This window comes from Tachyglossus aculeatus, chromosome X2 (assembly GCF_015852505.1).
Source record: "Tachyglossus aculeatus isolate mTacAcu1 chromosome X2, mTacAcu1.pri, whole genome shotgun sequence".
NCBI classification, from domain to species: domain Eukaryota; kingdom Metazoa; phylum Chordata; class Mammalia; order Monotremata; family Tachyglossidae; genus Tachyglossus; species Tachyglossus aculeatus.
The window spans coordinates 11,398,761-11,421,201 of record NC_052100.1 but is presented as its reverse complement, the minus strand read 5'-3'; the positions used below and the strand labels follow the sequence as shown (position 1 = coordinate 11,421,201).

The following is a 22,441-nucleotide window of genomic DNA, read 5'->3' as shown; positions in this document are numbered from 1 at the left end:
CCCCCAAGTTGGGACAGAGATGGAAAATGCAGGTAGTCGGAGAAGATCAAAGTGTTCCATTTCTTCAACACTAATAACTTGGTGATTTTTGAAATTGAGCCCTAATTCCCAGCCTGTTTCTTCTAGAGGAGAGGAGATTAGTAATCAGTTGAACTTAATTGCTGACTTTTCTTTCTCCTATCTCTCCCTCAGGAGAAAGAGAAGAAGTACATGCTGCCCTTGGACAATCTGAAAATCCGAGATGTGGAGAAAGGATTTATGTCCAACAAACACGTTTTTGCCATCTTCAATACAGAACAGAGGTAAGAGGCTTATCTTCCCCTAGGTGATTTGGCTAGGCTGACTCAGCACCAAAGTAGGTCATCTCCCCTCATTATTGACTTCAAGGCTCTCTTCACCTTATTTACCCACTCTCCTCATTTCCCCTTCCCCAGATGGGGCTTTTTTGCTCCTCCCAAGCTCACCTCCTAGCTGAACCCTCCCCTCGTCTTGCCCAACTCTGACCCCTTGTTTTCCTTGTCCTCTGATCCTGGAACTCCCTCCCATCTCTTCCCCCCCATGCCCCCCCATCTTCAAAGCTCTGCCCCAATCCCACCTCCTTCCAACAATCAATCAATCAATCAATCAATCGTATTTATTGAGCGCTTACTATGTGCAGAGCACTGTACTAAGCGCTTGGGAAGTACAAATTGGCATCACATAGAGACAGTCCCTACCCGATAGTGGGCTCACAGTCTAAAAGGGGGAGACAGAGAACAGAACCAAACATACCAACAAAATAAAATAAGTAGGATAGAAATGTACAAGTAAAATAAATAAATAAATAAATAAACAGAGTAATAAATATGTACAACCATATATACATATATACAGGTGCTGTGGGGAGGGGAAGGCGGTAAGGCGGGGGGATGGAGAGGGGGACGAGGGGGAGAGGAAAGAAGGGGCTCAATCTGGGAAGGCCTCCTGGAGGAGGTGAGCTCTCAGGAGGGCCTTGAAGGGAGGAAGAGAGCTAGCTTGGCGGATGGGCAGAGGGAGGGCATTCCAGGCCCGGGGGATGACGTGGGCCGGGGGTCGATGGCGGGACAGGCGAGAGCGAGGTACAGTGAGGAGATTAGTGGTGGAGGAGCGGAGGGTGCGGGCTGGGCAGTAGAAGGAGAGAAGGGAGGTGAGGTAGGAGGGGGCGAGGTGATGGAGAGCCTTGAAGCCCAGGGTGAGGAGTTTCTGCCTGATGCGCAGATTGATCGGTAGCCATTGGAGGTTTTTGAGGAGGGGAGTGATATGTCCAGAGCGTTTCTGGACAAAGATAATCCGGGCAGCAGCATGAAGTATGGATTGAAGTGGAGAGAGACACGAGGATGGGAGATCAGAGAGAAGGCTAGTGCAGTAGTCCAGACGGGATAGGATGAGAGCTTGAATTAGCAGGGTAGCGGTTTGGATGGAGAGGAAAGGGCGGATCTTGGCAATGTTGCGGAGCTGAGACCGGCAGGTTTTGGTGACGGCTTGGATGTGAGGGGTGAATGAGAGAGCGGAGTCGAGGATGACACCAAGGTTGCGGGCTTGTGAGACGGGAAGGATGGTAGTGCCGTCAACAGAGATGGGAAAGTCAGGGAGAGGACAAGGTTTGGGAGGGAAGACAAGGAGCTCAACAAGCCTTCCTGGACTATCTGTCAATGCCCTTATCAACCTTTCAGTCCCCTCTTTCAATTAGGTTCATTCTCAGAGCACATGCGTGTGTGTGTGTGTGTACACATGTGGATTTTCCAAATAGTATGTATTGGGAAGTAGCATGGCCTAGTGGCAAGAACACAGGCGTAGGAGTCAGAAGACTCCAGTGGTTGCCTATCCACCTCTGTATCAAACAAAATCTCCTTACCATTGGACCAAAGCAGTCCATCACCTCCCCCCCCACCTCACCTCTCTCCTACAACCTAGCCGTCAGACTTCACTCCTGTAATGCTAATCTTCTCACTCTGCCTCCATCCTGTCTCACCACCTGCCCCGAGTCCTGCCTCTGGCCTGGAATGCCCTCCCTCCTCAAATCCAACAATTACTCTCCCAATCCTTCAAAGCTTTATTGAAAGTAGATCTGCAAGAGGTCTTCCCAATTTAAGCCCCACATTTCCTCATCTCCCACTTCCTTCTGCCTCACCCTGACTCGCTCCCTTTGCTCTCCCAGCCAGCCCCACAGCTCTTAAGTATATACCTTTTAGACTGTGAGCCCACTGTTGAGTAGGGACTGTCTCTATATGTTGCCAACTTGTACTTCCCAAGCACTTAGTACAGTGCTCTGCACACAGTAAGCGCTCAATAAATGCGATTGATTGATTGATCTGTAATTTTAATTTTATTTATTTGTATTGATGTCTGTCTCCGCCCCCTAGACTGTGAGCTTGTTGTGGGCAGGGAATGTCACTGTTTATTGTTGTACTTTCCCAAGTGCTTAGTACAGTGCTGTGCACACAGTAAGCGCTTAATAAATACAATTGAATGAATGAATGAAAGGAGACCTGGGTTCTAATGTCGACTCCACCATTCATTCATTCATTCAATCGTTCATTCAATTCATTCACCACTTGCTTTGCACATAGTAAGCGCTTAATAAATGCCATTATTATTATTATTATTTTGGGCAAGTCGCTTCATTTCTCTGGGCCTCAGTTTCCTCATTTTGTCGAATGGGGATTCAGTACTTGCTCAAATGCTTTCTCTGTCTTTCTCTCCTTCTCCCCTCCGCCCCCCCCACCTTTAAATGGTGAATTTCGTGCAGGGATAGGGACAGTGTCTGATCTGATTGTTCTGTATCTGCCTCGGCTTGGCACATAATAAACACTTAAGTACCATTGTTGTTATTGCTATTAGAGTGCTTACTCTATACAAAGCACAGTACTAAGCATTTGAAAGAGTTAATCTACACCAAAGTACAGATGGGGGAGGGGTGGTAATAGAGTTTAAAGACATGTACATAAATGCCTTTGGGGGACTCAAGTGCATAGGTGACAGCTATCCTGTCTTGCCTGCCCTCAGGGATCTTATCCCGTAACTAGAAGTTCGCCTTGTGCTTCTGTTGTATTTCATCCATTCATTCTATCGTATTTATTGAGCGCTACACTGTACTAAGCGCTTGGGAAGTACAAATCGACAACATGTAGAGACGGTCCCTACCCAACAACTGGCTCAGTCTGGAAGAGGGAGACAGATGATAAAACAAGTAGACAGGTGTCAATACCATCAGAATAAATAGTTACAGCTATATACACATCACTAATAAAATATAGTAAATATGTACAAATAAAATAGAGTAATAAATATGTACAAATATATGCAAGTGCTTTGGGGGGGGGAAGGGGGTAGGGCAGAGGGAGGGAAGGGGGGCGATGGGGAGGAGGAGAAGAAAAGGGAGGCTCAGTCTGGGAAGGCCTCCTGGAGGAGGTGAGATCTCGGGCTTTGAAGGGAGGAAGAGAACTAGTTTGGTGGGTGTATGGAGGGAGGGCATTCCAGACCAGAGGAAGGACATGGGCCAGGGGTTGACAGTAGGACATTCTTTTAGTACAGTGCATTGCACTCAGCCCCTTGTGGGCCGGGAATGTTTCCACCAACTCGGTTGTATTGTTTCCTCCCAGGTGCTTTGCACCCAGAGCTCTCATGGCCTAGTGGAAATAATAATAATAATAATCATTGTATTTGTTAAGCACTTTGTGCTAAAAACCATTCTAAGTGCTGGGATAGATACAAGGCAATCAGGTTAGACACAGTCCCTGTCCTACATGGGGCTCAGAGTCTTATTCCCCATTTTTCAGGTGAGGTAACTGAGGCACAGAGAAGTGAAGTGACTGGCCCAAGGTCACGCAGCAGACAAGCGGCGGAGCCGGGATTAAAACCCATGACCCTAGACCACAGGCCTGGGAATCGGAGCATCTGGGTTCTAATCCGGAGAAGCAGCATGGCTCAGTGGAAAGAGCACAGGCTTTGGAGTCAGAGGTCATGGCTCCGCCAATTGTCAGCTGTGTGACTTTGGGCAAGTCATTTAACTTCTTTGGGCCTCAGTTACCTCATCTGTAAAATGGGGATTAAGACTGTGAGCCCGCCGTGGGACAACCTGATCACCTTGTAACCTCCCCAATGCGTGGAACAGTGCTTTGTGCATAGTAAGCGCTTAATAAGTGGCATCATTAATCCCAGCTCTGCCACTTGTCTGCTGTGTGACCTTGGGCAAGTCACTTCTTGGACCCTCAGTTTCCTCATCTCTAAAATGGGGATTAAAGCATACTCCCTCCTACTTTAGACTGTGAGCCCTGTGTGGGACGGGGACTTGGTACAGCGCTTGTCACATAGTAAGGTTTGACAAATACCATAACCCTTCATCATGATTATTACTAGAGCCCTGTCTGGGTCGCAAATCTTCGATCCAGCCTCTCTTGGCCCCATCCCACCCAACCATGAGGAGGTTCTAGTTTGAGGTGGGAGTGTTATGGGCACTTAGAGGGAGGTGCCCCCTTGCATGCATGGGGCAGACATAGGTGACCTCATGGACTCCGGAGCCATATTAACCCAGCAGCCCACAGGACCAAGCATCCTGGCGAGTGTGATATAACAGTGTAGCATCACATCGATTGGATTCATAAATAATTCAGGCTACCACAGGGTTCTGTTGCTAAGAGTTTAGTCTTTCATGTTTTTTTAAAAATAGATTCTTTCAGCCCCCTGCAGTTCCACGTTTATCAGGATGTAGGGAGTGGGGAGTAATGCAGGTAGGGATTCTGCGGTGTTATCCCGTCAGCATTCCCTCAACATAGGCCCAATGCTGTCGGTCATCTATTGTGGATTTTTGTTAAGTGCTTACTACATGCCAAACATTGTACAAAGTGCTGGGGTAGACGCAAGATCATCGGCTCCCAAATGGGGCTCACAATCTAAGAAGGAGGTGTCCAGGCCCCAGTTCTTTCCACAAGGCCAAGCTGCTTCTCTGATCTGTCAACCCTCTTATCACTGATTACACATTTATATTGTGTGCACGCCAATTTGCATATTGATTCAATCTTATTGAGCGCTCACTGTGTGCTTTGCGCTTGGAAAGTACAATATGGCAATAGAGACAATCCCTGCCTCCAGTGGGCTTACGGTGTTGAGGACATGCTCTTTATTTTTTCACTTGTTCTCAAGTGAATTTCCCAAATGTTTTAAAGGTGATAAAGAGCATGTCTCCTCTGGTGTTCATTCATTCAATCGTATTTATTCAGGGTTTCCTTACCTCCGCTCCCACTATTTGAAGACAGTCGGTATCTACCTGCCTCTCCCTCTGGAGATGGCAGGGACCTTATCTTTTGCTGTGATTGTAATAATAATAATAATGGTGGTATTTGTTAAGTGCTTACTATGTGCCAAGCACTGTTCTAAGCACTGGGGTAGATACAAGGTTATTAGGTTGTCCCACATGGGGCTCACAGTTTTCACCCTCCATTTTACAGATGAGTGAACTGAGGCACAGAGAAGTGAAGTGACTTGCCCAAAGGATTGTACCCTCCGAAACACTTAGTACAGTGGTTTGCATCCAGTAGGCACTCAGGAAAATACTCTTGGTTGATTGCAAAGTACTTCCCTGAGTGCTGTGTTACTTACACGAGAATCTGGCCCGCGAGAGGCTCAGGGTCTACGGGCCATAGAGGAAATTCAAGAAGAAATTCAGAAGCAGCGTGGACTAAGGGAAAGACCTTGTACTTCCCAAGCGCTTAGTACAGTGCTCTGCACACAGTAAGCGCTCAGTAAATACGATTGAATGAATGAATGAAAGAGCGCGGGCCTGGGAATCAGAGGACCTGGGTTCTAATCCCGGCTTCGCCACTTGACTCCTGTGATCTTGGGCAAGTCACTTCACTTCTCTGGTCCTCAATTCCCTTCATCTGTAAAACATCAGACTGTAAGCCCCACATGGGACATTCATTTGCTCATGCAGTCATATTTACTGAGCGCTTACTGTGGACAGAGCATTGTACTAAGTGCTTGGGAGAATATAATGGAACAATAAAGACACATGGATTGTGTCCAATCTGATTATCTTGTATCTCGTTGCCTGGCACATAGCAAGTGTTTAATACCATTTAAAAATAATAATTTCACCGTTTGGTCCTTCTGACTCCTCACCTCTCCGACCTGGCTGATACGGACAAACTGCCGTGTGAATTTCCCAAATGTTTTAAAGGTGATAAAGAGCATGTCTCCTCTGGTGTTCATTCATTCAATCGTATTTATTGAGCGCTTACTGTGTGCAGAGCACTGTACTAAGCGCTTGGGAAGTACAAGTTGGCAACATATAGAGAAGGTCCGTACCCAACAGCGGGCTGGTGTTGGACAGGAGGCTAGGGAGCTGACCCTGGAGTCCCTTGAAGATTAATCAGTCGGTGGTATTTATTGAGCGCTCACCGTGTGCAGAATACTGTACTAAGCCCAGTTGTCTGTTGTCTACAGTAGGGCTTGGAAGGAAGCAGCGTGGTTTAGTGGCAGGAGTGCAGGCCTGGGAATCAGAGGACCTGGGTTCTAATCCCAGCTCTGCCACTGGACTGCTGTGTGACCTTAGGCAAGTCACTTCACTTTTCTGTGCCTCAGTTCCCTCATCTGCAAAGTTGGGGATTCAATACCTGTTCTGTCGCCTACTCGGACTGTGAATCCCATGTGGGACCTGATGGTCTTGTATCTCCCCCTGTGCTTAGTACTGGTCCTTGACCCGTAGTAAGCGCTTAGCAAATATCACGACTGTTATTCTCCCTTTTGACTTCATTGGTTTTCCCCGTTACAGGAATGTGTACAAGGACCTGCGGCAGATTGAGCTGGCTTGCGATTCCCAGGAAGATGTGGACAGTTGGAAAGCCTCTTTCCTCCGGGCTGGGGTCTACCCTGAAAAAGATCAGGTGAGTTCCACCTACAAGCTCCTTCCTTCTTAGGCCTGACTTCTATGGAGACTGGTTGACCTGTTTATTCAAAACTGCCCCATGTAGCCCAACGCATATCTAAGGTGGATGTGGTCTCTTTAAAGACCTGTCTGGGGGTGGTAGGAGCTACCTGGCTGTATTTCCCCCACCCCCAAAATCCCCTGCCCATCCTCCTCAAAGGCAGGCCTTCCAAGGAGAAGTTAAGGTGACCATTCTGGAATATGTAATCCAAGTAACGTTTGCCTTGTGGAATTACAGGCCCGGAATGAGTTGCAGTTCTGCCAATCTGACACTTCTTGCATCACTTGAAAGAAAAGGAAGTGGGGAGTCGTGAATGCAAACCCTGACTTCATCTGGCCCATAGGCCGTTTGGGGGCTGACTTGAACCTACGCAAGGCTCTGCTCTCTGGAGCCAGCCTTCGATCTAGCCATGACTTCCCAAGTGGCTTTCACCTCCGTCTCCTGAGGGTCAGCTCTACTCCCACCAGGACACGGGGTTGGGGGAGAGAGGTTGCCTCGGCCGGCCCCGATTCTACCCGCGACTGCTGCTTGGGGTCTGGAGCCAAAAGTCGTCACGTTGCCACTGATGTCGAGAGCGGGGTGTGTGCGCCCTGAGTGAGGGAGAATGGTTGGGATAATGTCTCACTGGGGCGGAAGGACCCACCAGAAGCAGCCGGTCAGCGGGCCTTCGAGCCTAGCGGTTGTCATTTCTTCCACGGACCGTTCCGGTTGGCACGGTCACGCGTGTGCTCGGCAGGCGCGGTGTATGTCCTCTCTCACGTTTAGCGTGCTCCACTGTGTTCTCCCCCTTGCCTTGCCCAGGCCGAGAACGAGGACGGGGTCCAGGAGAACACCTTCTCAATGGACCCTCAGCTGGAGCGGCAGGTAGAGACCATTCGCAACCTCGTCGACTCCTACGTCGGGATTATCAATAAATCCATCCGTGACCTCATGCCAAAGACCATCATGCACCTCATGATCAACAATGTGAGTGGCTCGGTTTCCCCCCACCCGGGGCTCCCACGCCCCAAAACTGAGGTGGGCCGACAGGGCTTTGGGAGGCAGATAGTGGTGAAAAGTATGTAGTATTGAAGAGTATCAGTATTAGAGAAGCAGCGTGGCTCAGTGGAAAGAGCATGGGCTTTGGAGTCAGACGTCAGGGGTTCAAATCCCGGCTCCGCCAATTGTCAGCTGTGTGACTTCGGGCAAGCCACTTCACTTCTCTGTGCCTCAGTTCCCTCATCTGTAAAATGGGGCTTAAGCCTGTGAGCCCCACGTGGGCCAACCTGATCAGCTTGTCTCTCCCCAGCGCTTAGAACAGTGCTTTGCACATAGTAAGTGCTTAACAAATACTATCCTTATTATTATTATTATTATTATCAGGACCTCGGTTTGAGGAACACTGACTTCTGGCAGGCTTTGCTCCTTTTTCGATGCTGCCAAGCACCAGCAGAGCAGTCTGGCCCGATGGAAAGAGCACAGACCCGGGAGTCAGAGGACCTGGGTTCGAATTCTGGCTCCGCCATTTGGCTGCTGTGAGACCTTGGGCAAGTCACTTCACTTTGGTGCTTCGGTCTCCTTAACAGAGATTCAGACTGAACCCCAAGTGGCACATAGCTCTTAACAGGCCTGTTTTAGATCACCTAAGCAAAAGCAACAGTTTTTTGGTGACAGTTTTGGCAGGAGGGGCAGGACGGCATCATTGGAGTGTCAGTTGGGGGTGGCCAGGGAGATAAAAAAGATGGAGCTGCCTGTCATTATTATTGTCGTTGTTCTATTAATAATAATTGTGGTATTCGTTAAGTACTTACTATACTAAGCACTGGGGGACCAGGCATTGAATCCCCATTTTACAGCTGAGGAAACTGAGGCACAGAGCAGTGAAGTGACTTGCCCAAGGTCACACAGGAAGCGCTCGTTCAATAAATACGCCGGTTGGGTGGGAGCATTTGTATTCTGCAAGGGACGGTGGGGGTCAGGTGGGGGTCCTGCTGACCCCGCGGTGTCTGTGAGTCTGACGTCCTCTCCTTCCCACCACCGCCCTTGTAGACCAAGGCCTTCATTCACTCGGAGCTGCTGGCCTACCTGTACTCCTCCGCGGACCAAAACAGCCTGATGGAGGAGTCTGCCGACCAGGCGCAGAGAAGGGACGATATGCTGCGCATGTACCACGCCCTGAAGGAGGCCCTGAACATCATCGGCGACATCAGCACCAGCACCATTTCCACTCCCGTCCCTCCCCCGGTGGACGACACTTGGCTCCAGAGCTCGAGCAGCGGTCACAGGTAGAACCGGGCCGGCCGGCCGAGACTGCCTTCCCCCCGACCCACCGCCCCCCGTGTCGTGGTGGGAGGAGGGCCGACCCACAGGAGACAGGGATGCAGCTTTGGGGTAGAAAGCAGAGCCGCTTGCTTGCGAAATCCATCAATCCGCTGTATTTATTGAGCAGTGCCCGCGTGCAGAGGATTTTACTAAGTGCTTGGGAGAGTACAATATAACGGAGTCGGTAGGCATGTCCCCTGTCTAGGAGGCGCTTTACAGTTAGAAAGGGGGAGACGTACATTCAGCGCTTAGAATAGTGTTTTGCACATAGTAAGCGCTTAATAAATGCCGTCATTATTATTATTATTATATCTGTAACTTATTTGTATCAAGTGCCGTGGGGTTGAGGGAGGGGTGAATAAAGGGAGCAGATCCAAACGTGGACGATGACGGAAAGGCCTCAACCTTGCACGTACATGCCAACTCAGCGTTCAGAAGAAAGGGCATTGGAAAGAGCAAACCATTTTTTTTCTGGTATTCGTTACGCGCTTACTATGTATCAAACACTGTTCTAAGCACCGGGGTAGGTACAACTTAATTAGGTCAGACACAGTCCCTGTCCCACGCGGGGCTTGCAGTCTGAGTAGGAGGAAGAACGGGTATCCCCATTTTCCAGTTGAGGAAACTGAGGCACAGAGAAGTGAAGCGACTTGCCCGGGTCACACAGCAAGCAATGGGCAGAGCTGGGATTGGAACCCAGCTCCTTCTGACTCGTAGGCCTGAGCTCTCTCCACTAGGCCATGCTGCTTCCGCAGTGTTGAGTGATGTGGCCCATCACCACATCACTCCGAATCACTCATATCCATCCCCTGGGCCTGAACTGAATCCTCACTCTGATGACTTTGCTCTGAAGTTAAGCCGCTTCCCGGGTAGTTGAGATGAGACCCAACTGAGCCATCAGAGTCTGCTTTCCTTTCTTCCCTGGGCACTTGGCTGGAATAATCGAGGGAATAGCCTGAATTGAGCATGCGCTATTGGGAATGAATGGGCCGATGAGACGGATGCGGTTTCTGGTCCCCAGTGGACTTCCAGTTTCATCGTGGGAGGGACCCACTACTCTCCCAAGCACTTAATACAGCTCAATAAATACCACTGATTTTTTTTTTAAGCTCTTACTAGATGCCAGGCACTGTACTAAGCGGTGGGGTGGATACAAGCAAATTGGGTCGGACACAGTCCCAGTACTGCATGGGGCTCAGAGTCTTAATCCCCATTTTACAGGTGAGGTAACAGGCACAGAGAAGTGAAGTGACTTGCCCAAGGCCACACAGCGGACAGGTGGCAGAGCCGGCATTAGAACCCATGATCTTCTGATTCCCAGACCCGTGCTCTAGCCATTACACCAGCAGAGAAGCAGCGTGGCTCAGTGGAAAGAGCCCGGGCTTTGGAGTCAGTGGTCAGGGGTTCAAATCCCAGCTCCGCCAATTGTCAGCCGTATGACTTTGGGCAAGTCACTTCACTTCTCTGTGCCTCAGTTACCTCATCTGGAAAATGGGGATGAAGACTGTGAGCCCCATGTGGGACAACCTGATCACCTTGTATCCCCCCAGCGCTTAGAACAGTGCTTTGCACATAGTAAGCGCTAAACAAATACCATCATTATTATTATTATTACTATTTGAGCACTTACCGTGTGCAGAGCACTCTAAGCACTTGGTAGAGTACAATATAACAGACACATTCCCTGCTAACAGTGAGCTTGCAGTCTAGAAAGGGAGACAAACATTAATATTAATAAATTAATATAAATATGTCTTTTTGGCTGTGAGCTCATTGTTGGGCAGGGACTGTCTCTATATGTTGCCAACTTGTACTTCCCAAGCGCTTAGTATGGTGCTCTGCACACACTAAGTGCTCAATAAATACCATTGATTGAATGAATGAATAAATAAATAAAATGACAGGTATGTACATAAGTGCTGTGGGACTAGGAGCGAGGGAGAATAAAGGGAGCAAGCAGACGAACGGCAGAGGTGGGCTTTTCTTTGTCTAACTTTTAGACTGTGAGCCCACTGTTGGGTAGGGACTGTCTCTATATGTTGCCAACTTGTATTTCCCAAGCGCTTAGTACAGTGCTCTGCACACAGTAAGCACTCAATACGATTGATTGATTAATTGATTGATTGATTAGAATCCAGGTCCTTCTGACTCCCAGTCCAGGACTCTCTCCCCTAGGCCGTGGTTAGTGATAGAGGAAAGGTCAAGGGCAAATAGGAAAGACAAGGAGGATGGTCAACCCAAAAGGAGTGCGGGAAGTCAGGTTCCCTGTGGCTTCAGGGGGTCACAGATGTAGCACCGGTGACAGCCTTAACTTTCTGCAAATTGAGGAGACCTCTTGCTGCCCCGAGTCCTTCCCAGTTTGGAGCAGGGGTCGACGGGACTCCCGATGCGGGGTGGGGCAGCGGTTGGACCCTGGAGGGTTCTGTCCTTTGCTGGGTACTTGAGCCAACTCATGTGTTTTCCTTCCTCTTACAGTCCAACCCCTCAGCGTCGACCTGCTGTGACCGTGCCACCCCCGGGCCGACCTCCGGCCGTGAGGGGCCCCACTCCGGGGCCCCCTTTGATTCCCATGCCGGTGGGCAGCTCGTCGGCCTTCGTGGCTCCCCCGATCCCTTCTCGCCCTGGACCGCAGATGGTGTTCGCTAACAACGATCCCTTCTCGGCTCCTCCTCAGATCCCGTCTCGGCCGGCCCGCATTCCACCTGGTATCCCCCCGGGTGTGCCCAGGTAAGGGTCGCTCGGATTCTAGCCGCCTCCTCTCGCCCTCCTGAATCCAGCTCCAGGATCAGCGGTGCAACCCCAAAACTCCCTGGACTGTTGGCCTCGCAGCGACGGGCCCAGGGTTCGACGTTCCCGATAGCATTCCCGCTTCCCTCCCTCCTGGGGCGGTGTAAGGACTGGGGGAGCAGTGGGTGCGTCCAGCAGCTCCCAACAAGTGAGGGACAATCTGATCTGATGTCCCGCTTCTGTACTCCATGTATGGCTTGCTTGCCTACCTGCCTGCCTCAGCCCCCCGGGCACTTTTCTTCACTAAGATTTTCTGTTCTCCGGTATTCTTGAGGCTGGGAGCCAACGTCTCTTTCTTGGCTGATTGGCTTCCCTGTGCTTCTTGTGCTCCTTTGCTCCGGGCCCCTCGGGTGACCCCTTTCACCTCGGTGAAGGACGAGAAGTGTCTCTGAGGGCCCCAGCATCTCTTGTGGCCAGGCTGCATGCTCTTTGGCCTTGGGGATGAGCGTGGCTCAGAACACATCTCCCACGTGCCGCCCCCCCGTCCCGGCTAGGGTGGTCGCCCCGGCTAGGGTGGTGGGGACGCTACCGAAAGAGAGGCGTTAGGAGGCTCTTAAGCGAGAGAGTGGCCTGAAGCAGCCGGGGGAACCCCGGTAACCCTGTGGCAGTAGTAATTTCCAACTTTGCTTTCCTTCCCTAACCCGTACTCCTGTTTTTTTCTTCCCGTGTATCTTTGCAGCAGAAGACCCCCTGCCACTCCGAATCGGCCAACCATTATCCGCCCCGCTGAGCCATCGTTGCTTGATTAAAGTACTTGGGGTGTAGAAAAGCCTGCGTTCTCAGTTGGGGGTGAGGGGAGGTGGGGGGCGGGGGTGTTTCCAACAGACTGATGGGTTCTGCTACATCTCAGGACGTGCGCAGGGCAGGAGGGCTTTCTGCAAACTTGCAACTCTGAGTGACACCAAAAAAAAAAAAAGCGGTTTAAGGCCGAGGCCCCTACTTTCGCCCGATCCCACCCCCATCCACTCTTCGCCCCCCCCCTTCTCATCCTCCTTCTTCTCCCTGCCCCCAGCCAATTAGCCCGACAAATCGAGTGCACTCAGAACTTGTAATGAACAGCATTTTGGCAGCACTGCCTCTATCTCTAGAGATTGAACCCTGCCCTCCCCCACGCCCGCAAATAAACTGGAGAGCATTGGGCACATGGCTGGCTTGCACTTAGCACTGATCAGAAAGGGGCCTGTGTTTGGGGCCTGCCACACCCCAGGTGGGGGGCAGATGAGCAGGGGATCTGGGATGGGGTTAATGTTCTCAAGTATTGCACTTTGTTGGTGACCCTGGGGTCACTGTTTGAATGTGTGACAGTAAAGGAGCATAAAAGAATCTGATCTTAGACCCTGGGCTTGTGTGCAGTGTCGCCTTTAAAGCCAGCAGCCCCCTCCCTGCCTCACTCCTCCAACCCCCCCCCCCACCCCCCCGGCACCATTTTGTATTAATATATGCACATTTAGGGATTCTGTTTTCTAAACTTTGCTAATCTGATCAGTTTTATAGCTTTGAGGGGGGCCAGAAGGTGGGAGGGGAGAGCAAGATATAGATAGGTGAAATCTGTGGGCTCAAAAGCATATTGTTGCCCAGAGAATGACTTTGTGAAGATTAAACCTAATGCAAACTGGAGAGACGAAAATCACACCAGCCGAGTCCTTTGTGAACCAAGTCGGATGTTCCTTTTCATTGGTTCTTGGGTTTCTGCTGCTTCTAAGTTCCCTTTGAAGGAACTTCTGGGAAAGAACAAATCTCATCTGCAGAATTAGCACTTTGGGGGGGGGGGGGGAAATGGTCTGGATGTGGCCCCACCCTGAGCCTTTCTTCCTCTGAGTGACTTGTGGGAGGAGAAAATCCAATCAATTAGTGATATTTATTGAGCACTTACTGTGTGCAGAGCACTGTACTAAGGGCTTTGGAAAGGACGGTAAAATGGAGTCGGTAGACACATTCCCTGTCCACAAGGAGCTTACACACTTGAGCGGGAGGTGGCGTGAAAATAAATTACAGATGGATGTTGGATGTTTTACATAAGTGCTGTGGGGATGGGGTGGATGGTAATTGTGGTATTTAAGCGCTCACTATACCAGGCACTGTACTAAGCACCGGGGTAGATAAGGATAATCAGGTTGGACACAGTCCCTGTCTCAGTATGAATCCCCATTTTACAGATGAGGAAACTGAGGCACCGAGAAATTAAGTAACTTGCCCGAGGTCACACAGCAGACAAATGGCGGAGCCTAGATGAGAATCCGGGTCCTCTGACTCCTGGGTCTGCCCTTTCCACTAAGCCAAGCTGCTTCTCGAAGTGCTTAAAGGGGGTATAGACCCAAGTACATAGTCGCTGCAGAGTAGGAAAGTGAGGGCTGAGTCGGGGAAGGCCTCTTGGAGGTGAGATGATTTTAGTAGGGCAAAATTCACCTTCCTCACCAGGCTGAATGACCACTCACAATGCTTTAGAATAGATCTGCCTCCCTCTCTTCCCCTCCAACCTTCCCCACCCCAGAGTTCTCGGCTTCAGTCGGGGCTGTACTGGGAATCCTGGCATCCTGATTGGAATCCAGTCATGGGAAGAGGATGGAGCTCGAAAGTAAAACATCCTATGATGGGGAGAAGGAATCAGCAATTCAATTGTATTTATTGAGCGCCTACTGTGTGCAAAGCACTGTATTAAGAGCTAAGCATGGCTACCACCTGCCAGGGAATTAGCGGACCGACCCCCACCCCCAAACCTTGAGAGGCTTCTCTGTGTTAGGGAAGAGGAGAGCTGATTTGATTTTTATTCGGAGATCAGGCCTCTCTTTGGAGTGGGAGGAGAGGTGGGAACAAGGGAACTCAGTTTAGAAGAAGGTACCCTGGCAGGGTAGGATAGGCCAGAGCTGTCTCCACTGTCTGAGACCTTGGTGTGAGAGTGGTCTGGACTGGTGATGGGCAGGGTCCCAAGGAGGGTGTACTTTCATTCGCTCCCTTATCATTCACTTCTCCTATTGCATTGAGACATATATATACACACACACACACACACACGATTTTTAAATGGAATTGGTAGGAACACTCCAGACCTTGTGGTATTTGGACAGATGGAGTTGTATATATTTTTCCTTTGAAGATTGTATGAGTAACTGTAAAATGAGAGCATTTTCAAAAAAAACAAACCCCAAATTCACTTAAAGCTGATGCTGTATAGGAGTCTCTGGGGTCAGCTTCCTGAAAATGTATTTTCCTGGGGCCTCGGGAGGGTCTTACCCTTTCCCCTACGCCACCGCCCCCCCCTCGCCCCAACACCCTAACCCTGAGGCTGGCGTAGCAGCTGGGTTTTGGGGCTTACTTCAGGCTTCTGGCCCTTGATAGTTCAGGTGCAGTGCCTCTCCCAAGGTGTGGAGTAGCTAGCTGGGCTCACTGAGCCACTCTTTGCTGCCCACTGCATAGACCTGAATTGTCCCCCTCTGAGGCCGAAGCCCAAGTGATCTTGGAGCTTCCTCAGTGGATTGGGGTGCTGCTTGCTGAGGTGACTGATCTGAGCAGCTCCCAACGTACCTGCCTGTAAGACCTCTGCTCAGTGCCTAGGGAGGGCTCAACTGCTCGGTTTGTGGGCTCAGAGAAGCACTTGAGCAAATAGGCCAGGGCACGATGCAGCCACCCAGCTGCAGAGAGGCCAGGGTAGAGTCTTTTCTCCTGGTACTTGCTTGGTGGCAGGGCTTCTGGCTTTTGGGACACACTGAATCAAATGTGGGGTGGGGGGAGTTGGGGACATGGGGGTGGGGGGCGGGGAGACACGTTTCATCCTATGAGCTGATCCAGCGGCCCTGATTGGAACAGGAGCGGGGCCTCTGACTTTATTTCTCTACTGTTCGTTATTCAGTTTGAAAATTGTAAGTGCCTCCATTGTGTATCCTATTAATAAACTAAAATAAAGGGAAAAACTCTGCTGGTGGTAGCTGTCTGGCCCTTTTGTGTTGGTCTCTATATCCCTGGATGTTTTCTCTCCTGCTGTTTATCCCTGAGGTGATCAGGTGACCAGGGTAACACTGAAAGATAGTCTGTCTTCTGGCTGGCCTGCGTCCCAATTCTCCCCTTCCCACACTCCCCTTGTCACTCCTTGCCTTTTGGCCCGTGGGTCCCTCTCTGCCTAGGGTAAGGGGTTCTGTTCTGTCTAGACTCCGCTGCCTCTGCCACTCCTGCTGGGAATCTCAGGGCAAGATTCTGGCCCTTTGCCTAGTGGGAGAAGGAGAGCCAGCTCTTCAAGAGGTGGTACCCCACCACTGGGCCTACCCACCTCTGTCCCCGGTCTGGGATGGGAGCTAAAAGCCCCCTTGCTGGCTTGAGGGCTGGCACAAGAAGCTTTAAGCCTACAACTGCAGGGGAGAAGGAAGGGCTGTGAAGGTCCTGCTTCAGGTGGGAGGAAGTGAGGCTAAACTTTGAAGACTCGGTCTTTCTAATAGCATGGCTTTGATTTACAAGTAGCCTTTGACGATGGTGATTCTTGGGGCCTTATCCCCCTGCTCTTCACTTCTCTTCCCCAGTGTGCTTCCCGGCTCTGGAATTAAGAGCTGTCCCGGGAGTCCTGCTGAGATCCAGGCTTTCTGGCCCTTGATCTTTTAGCTCCAAAAGGGTAGGAGGTTTCCATTTTGGTGAGCTGGCATGGCAGAACAGTTCTCTTGGTCCAGCTGAGTCCTTTGCATCAACTGCTACTCCTGCTTTCGTTGGGCACTCACTTCTCAGAGGAAATTTCCTGTGTGGTACTGGGGGTCTTTCCTGACATCCAATATCTTGTTGCTTCAGTTCCTCCTTGCCTTGTGTGTACTTCCCTACACTCTGCCACTGCCACCGCACCCCCACCCCCAACACACCTCCACCTTGTAGTCTCCTGGTTTGCAAAGCTGAGGATCAGGGGCTGGAGTCATTGGCCCAGTGGAAAGAACCTGGGCCTAAGACAGAGGACCTGGGTTCTAAGCCTGGCTCCATCTGTTCTCCCCTTCCTCATCTGTAAAATGGAGGTGCAATGGTTGCTTTCCTTCCTACTTTAAACCGTAAGCCCCATGTGGGACCTGGTTATCTTAAGTCTTTCCCAGTGCTCATTACAGTGCTTGGCACAATGCAAGCACAGGTAACAACTTACAAGGCAAGCCTCCCCATAAATGCTGCCCCGCTTGTCAGGGTCCAAATCCCACCTTGCCTTGGAGGGCAGTGAGGGACCTGAAGCTGCTGTAGGCTAAGGTTACATCCAAGGATCAGGGTGAAAGGCTGTGGGGCTAGATGTGGGGGCTCAATGGAGTAGTGAAAAACAGGAGCGTGGCAAGCCTGGGTGTTTTGGGGAGCAGTGATTAGAGGGAGAGGGGAGCCGCTTTGCTCTTGAGCATAGGGGTGCTGCAAAAGGGTCCACCTGGGTGCCCAGGCTTGATCCGCTAATGGTAGTAACCACTCTGTTATGGGGCAATCCAAGGCCACAAGGGCGATAAGGCATGTTATGCAGTACCTGGACTTGGCAGAGGAACAAGTTCTGTGCCAGCACGGACATGACAATACCAGGGGAAACAGCATGACCTAAGGGAAAGAGCACAGGACTGGGCAGGAGAAGACCTGGGTTCTACTCCCAGAAATGCCCCATGCCTGCTGGCCTTAAACTTGGAGCCCCAGCTGGAACAAGGCTCATGTCTGCTCTGGACCCACCCCACTGCTTGGCACAGCACTTACTGAGCATTAACCAGTACCACGATAGAGGCTTGTCATTATGGTTCATGGCAGAGCCAAAGCGGGACATTTGGGGGCTTCACAAGTGATGAAACAGCTCATGGCTGCCCCTTAGGAGGACCCAAGGAACCCAAGTCCACCTTCAGAGCCATGACCTTTCCTTTCTCCCAGTTTTTCCTTCAAAGCAAAGTTTCAGGAACTTAGAAAAAATGGGAGTGGATGTTAACCAGGGATTGGGGGAATTTTTATTTCAAGGTCTGAAAAAGGTGAAGGGTGAGAAGTGATATTGTGGGCTGGCTCCGGGGGCGCTGGAGGAGGACGGAGGGGAGGGAGGAGAGACTGTTGATTGCACTGCGGCTGGGGATGGAGAAGGAACATCTGCCCAGCTGCTCTCCCCCTTCTCCACTCTCCTGCTGTTCTCCGGGCAGAATCATTTTCAACTCTTGTTTTTTCTCTCTTGTGCTCAGGCGACCGCCTCCTTCTGCTCCTTCCCGGCCCTTCTTCTGACCTGCCGTCCCTGGCCTGCATCAAGAAATGCCTCTGCCCCGCAGTCATTCTGAGGCCTTCCCCCGTCTGCACCAGTTCAGTCTTCAGCCAAGCTCAGCTCCGGGGCCTGCAATTGCCCCTGGTTGGGCGGCTGGGCCCGTCCCGCCTGAGGGGGAGTTGGCGCCTGAGGCCTGAACCCCGCTAGGTATCATTGTGGCGGCCCAATCCCTTCCCTCTTGGCCCACGGTTCCTCAACCCTCCTCTCCCCCTTCTCGGCCTTGTGGCCCCCGACCAGTACTAGAGAGAGGGTAACCTGGCTCAGTATGGCCTCCACCCAGCACCTAGCAGAGTGTTGACAGTGGAGAAATGTGCAACGGAGTCTCTAACCCAGAACCAGGAAACTGGGCAGGGAGGCTCCCAGCTAAAAAGAGGAAGAGAGCTCAGCTGGCTTGGGGCTGGGGGAGGGAAAGAGTTGGAAAGGTGACCGCTTGGTCCCCAGGGGAGGGGGCAGGAGCCTCTCTGCACATACTTTAGTCCATGAGGGAGCTTGATTACTAGACCCAAAACCCTTAACCCCTCCATCCTGCCCCTGACTAGCAGCCCCAGCTGTAGGGGCGGCGATCACGGCCCCTGGCCGGGGGCATCCTGGCCTGTTGCGGCCCCCACCCCTTCTGGAGGGAGCCTCACGGGCCAGCCCAGGCATTTGGGCCCTGGGGGGGCAATGACGGGGTGCTAGGCCTTGAGAGGGAGGGGGTGCCCTCTGGACCATCTTCCAATAAACTGTCCTGGGTAAATGGCACGTTGTTTGTTTCATTGAAGAGCCCCGCTGACTGGCAGGCAAGTCCTTCACAGGCCCCTGAGCTGGATCTTCTTGGTGCTGGGTTAGGGCAAGCCCTGCCTGCTCTTTCTCTCTTTGGGGCGGCCAGCCAGTGAGTCCAGGGGCTGAGCCAGAACGAGACCCCAGGGGCTCCAATCCGTACCTCCACGGCTCTGGCTTTCCACTTCCCTGGGTAGGGGAGTAGACATTCCAGAGTCTCGACCACAAGGGTAATTTAGTCTCCTGCTGTCACTTCCCAAGCATTGGCATTTGTTTAGGACGGAAATAGCTAAGCTCCCTAGAAGCCTCAGGGGAGGATAGGAACTACATTGGAGAGGTAAACTGAGCCCAGCCGCCCAAGCAGGGAGGGACTGAGAACCGAATGAGTACGGAGGGGAAATGGCTCTTGCAGCAAGCCGAGGGTGAGGGGAGGGGGATTTAGGTGGTGTTGGCTCCAGCTCCATAGTAGGGAGGGAGAAGAGGATGGAGTTGAGCAGGGGGAGGTCCAGGGGAGCAAGAAAATCTCCCCTCCTCCCACCCCTATGAGGGAAGAGAGTTGATATGCCCCTTCCTTCAGTGACTGACTGAACGAGTTACCCCAGGCGGGGCCCACATAAAAGAGATTTAATGGAGGAAGGAACAGAGGTAATGTGAGAGATACTTCAATAGGGAGGGTGACCGCTCCTGGCTCTCTTGCTCTCAGATCTTGCTGAGTCCTCTGGCCACACCTATGCCTGCAGCTCAGCGTCTATTTCAGTGAGGAGGGGAATCTCATGGTGGGAGCTGACCTTCAGGTGGGAAATTGAGGGAGGAAGAGGAGGTCGCTGAGTGCTTTCCCCTGACCAGACAGAGGGGAAGCCAGAAACCACCCCCTCGACACCCCTCAGATCACCTCTTGGGACTGGATCCCTTAGCAGCGGCCAATCCGATCAGGCCAGCTACCTTCAAGGAGGTCGAAGAGCCAGAGTGCGACAGAGTCAGGGTTAGCACGGAAAAGAGACAGGCGGGAAGGATGTCAAACTCAGTGTGTCCTGGACCTAGGACAGACTTCTTTAAAGGCACCTTACAGTAAAGAGTGAAAGTTCAAGGTTTGGGGGTAGGAGGGAGGGGGTGACAGGGCAGCGGATGAGGAAGAGCTATGGAACCCGCAGCCTAGATCCGAGCCCCAGTCTTCCTTCCCCATTTCACTCCCTTCATCACCAGGGAGGGGCTGGCCCAGCACCTGCTTCCCTGAATGGGGAGGGAGGAAGAAAAAAAAAAAAGCCATTTTCCCCTATGGGTGGGAGCAAGAGAGCACCCAGGGGTTCAAGGCCGGGAGAGGATGTTGGGGAGATCCTGACTGCAGGTTTTTAAGGCACGGAGGACGTCTGTCGTGTGGTGAAGGGAGCAAGTTATCACAGGGGCAGCAGAGCCGGCTCTGGCTGCCACTTTTCAGGGTCACATCTAGGACTGGAACAGGATTGAGGCCTGGCCTGGGGGCCAGGAAGTCCTGGAAGGGGAGCAGCCATCTGGGTTCTAGCCCCCATCTGCCCTCTAGATGCTTCTGGTGAATCCTGCCTCTCTCTAGGCCTCAGGTTCCCTGTCTGTTCTCCACCCTCCCCTTTCCCTCTGGGATCAGCCAGGCTGAGGTAGGACTAGAATTAAAAGGAAAATTCCACCAGCCTAGAACCTGCCCCACCTACCCTCACAGCCCCACCGCTGGTTGTAGGGCAGAGCCCGGAGGCCACCGTCTCCTCCATCTCCTCTTTCCAGAGCAACCAGGCCAGGATGGGACGCAAAAGAGATGGCAGGAGCTTTGTACGACCTTGCCAGGAAAAGGAGAAGCGGACAGCCCAGGAAAACGGCAGCTGGGACAGCCTGCCCAAAGCCCCCATGGTGTCCTACCTAGCCCTTGGTCAGCCCCTCCCGCTGGGGCTACGTGTGCAGACTCTTCTTCTCATCAAAGAGGCTCTTGAGCATGTAGACCTGCAGGAAGGCCACCAGCAGCAGGAGCCCCAGATTCACGGCCGACCAGAAATTGACACGGTCCAGGTTACCCTCCTGCAGGTTGCGGTCCCGGGCCTCAAAAGCGCGTAGCAGGGTCAGCACCTGGATGCTGCGTTCCAGCCTTGTCTTCATCATCTCAATTGACTCCTAGAGGGAAAGAACAAAAGCTAGGGGTGTGGCGGGGGTGCGAAAAACTACAGCCACATGACCAGGGGGAGGTTAACGTAAAGGAGTCACCGGGCGAGGAGGGGCGTGAGCTAGCCCAGAGGGACTGGGCAAGCAAGCCAGTTGCTCTGCTTCTCTGGTTGAGGCAGAAGCCTGGTGACGGGACGGCCAAATGGAAGGAGAAATGGAAAGGGGGAAAAGGAGGCAGCCGGACCAAACAGGAGCATAAGTCTCTTCATCTCTCTCCCAGGATCTTAACCCATCTTCCCCTCACTCACCTTGATATCCTCGATCTTGATGTCTAGCATCTCCTCTGGCTCCACCACTTCGGCCCAGTCGTCTCCCTCCTCGTCATCCTGCAGGCTGTCAAAGATGAGCTCGAAGAACACCAGCTTCTCCGAGATGGTGCTGAAGGAGTTGTCAAAGCACAACTTGTAGTCTCCTGCCTCAGTAGGCTCCACTCTGGGAAGCAGACAAGAGGAAAGTGATCCCCTCTATTCCCTAACCTGCTCAGCCTCCTGCTTCTCTCCTCACGACGGGGAAAATCTTCCCCCAAGCCTGAGTTTTTGCGCTGGCAGCCAGGAAGGGCTGGGGAGTCAGTTACTAGAGACCAGGTGAAGCAGGTTACATAGCTGAAAGAGAAGTGTAACCGAACCCTTCAGAAGTAGGGCACAGCAGAGCTGGGGGACCGATCAGGGGAGTCTCAGGAAGAGAGGCTGGGGTGGCTGGGCCAAGGTGGCACAGACGCCACGGCAGCCCAGGAGGGAAGGGGGAAACAGGTTCACTCACGTATGCACCCCGTCCGACTTGCGGTACTCGTTGATCAGCAGCACACCCAGAGGACTCTCCAGGGTGAAGTCCACGTCCAGCCCGGCTCCACCGATGACCTGGGAGACGGGCAGCCTACGCTCGGACGAGGTACCACAACAGCCCACGGGTGGCAACTCGGGTGGGAGGGGAGGCGTGGCACGGGGGGGCCACGAGAGCATCGGCACTGAAATACCAGGTGGGTGGTATTTGGGGGAAGAGGGGAATGTGAACAGTAATAATAATATTAATAAGGAGGAGCGGCATGGCCTAGTGAAAAGAGCACAGGCCTGGAGATAAGAGGACCTAGGTTCCAATCCCGGCTCTGCCGGTAGCCTGTTGTGTGGACTCGGGCAAGTCACTTCACTTCTGGACCCAAGTTCCCTAATCTATAAAATTGGGATTCAATACCCGTTCTCCCTCCTATTTAGATTGAGCTCTTTTGGGAGACTAGGACTGTGTCCAAGCTAAC

The 22,441-nt window shown here is 52.0% G+C and overlaps 2 protein-coding genes across 8 annotated transcripts in view; one reads left to right on the top strand and one right to left on the bottom strand.

Annotated features, from left to right (window-relative positions):
* DNM2 (dynamin 2) overlaps positions 1-18,993 on the top strand; it is a 75,770-nt gene extending 56,777 nt beyond the window's left edge. For 4 of the 7 annotated variants that reach the window (XM_038770552.1, XM_038770558.1, XM_038770553.1 and 1 more), the window contains 6 exons: positions 193-302; positions 6,791-6,902; positions 7,746-7,910; positions 8,973-9,208; positions 11,721-11,972; positions 12,712-12,831. In XM_038770552.1, the coding sequence (XP_038626480.1) occupies positions 193-302; positions 6,791-6,902; positions 7,746-7,910; positions 8,973-9,208; positions 11,721-11,972; positions 12,712-12,781 (945 nt within the window). In that variant the 3' untranslated portion in view covers positions 12,782-12,831. Of the gene's footprint in view, positions 1-192; positions 303-6,790; positions 6,903-7,745; positions 7,911-8,972; positions 9,209-11,720; positions 11,973-12,711; positions 12,832-18,175 lie in introns of those variants that run through there. The other 3 variants (XM_038770559.1, XM_038770554.1, XM_038770556.1) reach the window with 3 other exon arrangements.
* A 611-nt stretch (positions 18,994-19,604) lies between these two features.
* Positions 19,605-22,441, bottom strand: part of TMED1 (transmembrane p24 trafficking protein 1) — a 4,658-nt gene continuing 1,821 nt past the window's right edge. Inside the window, exons 2-4 of the mRNA XM_038770562.1 lie at positions 21,952-22,049; positions 21,441-21,624; positions 19,605-21,144 (exon numbers count right to left, since the gene is read on the bottom strand). Coding sequence (XP_038626490.1) covers positions 20,926-21,144; positions 21,441-21,624; positions 21,952-22,049 — 501 coding nt within the window. The 3' untranslated portion in view covers positions 19,605-20,925. The remainder of the gene's footprint in view (positions 21,145-21,440; positions 21,625-21,951; positions 22,050-22,441) is intronic.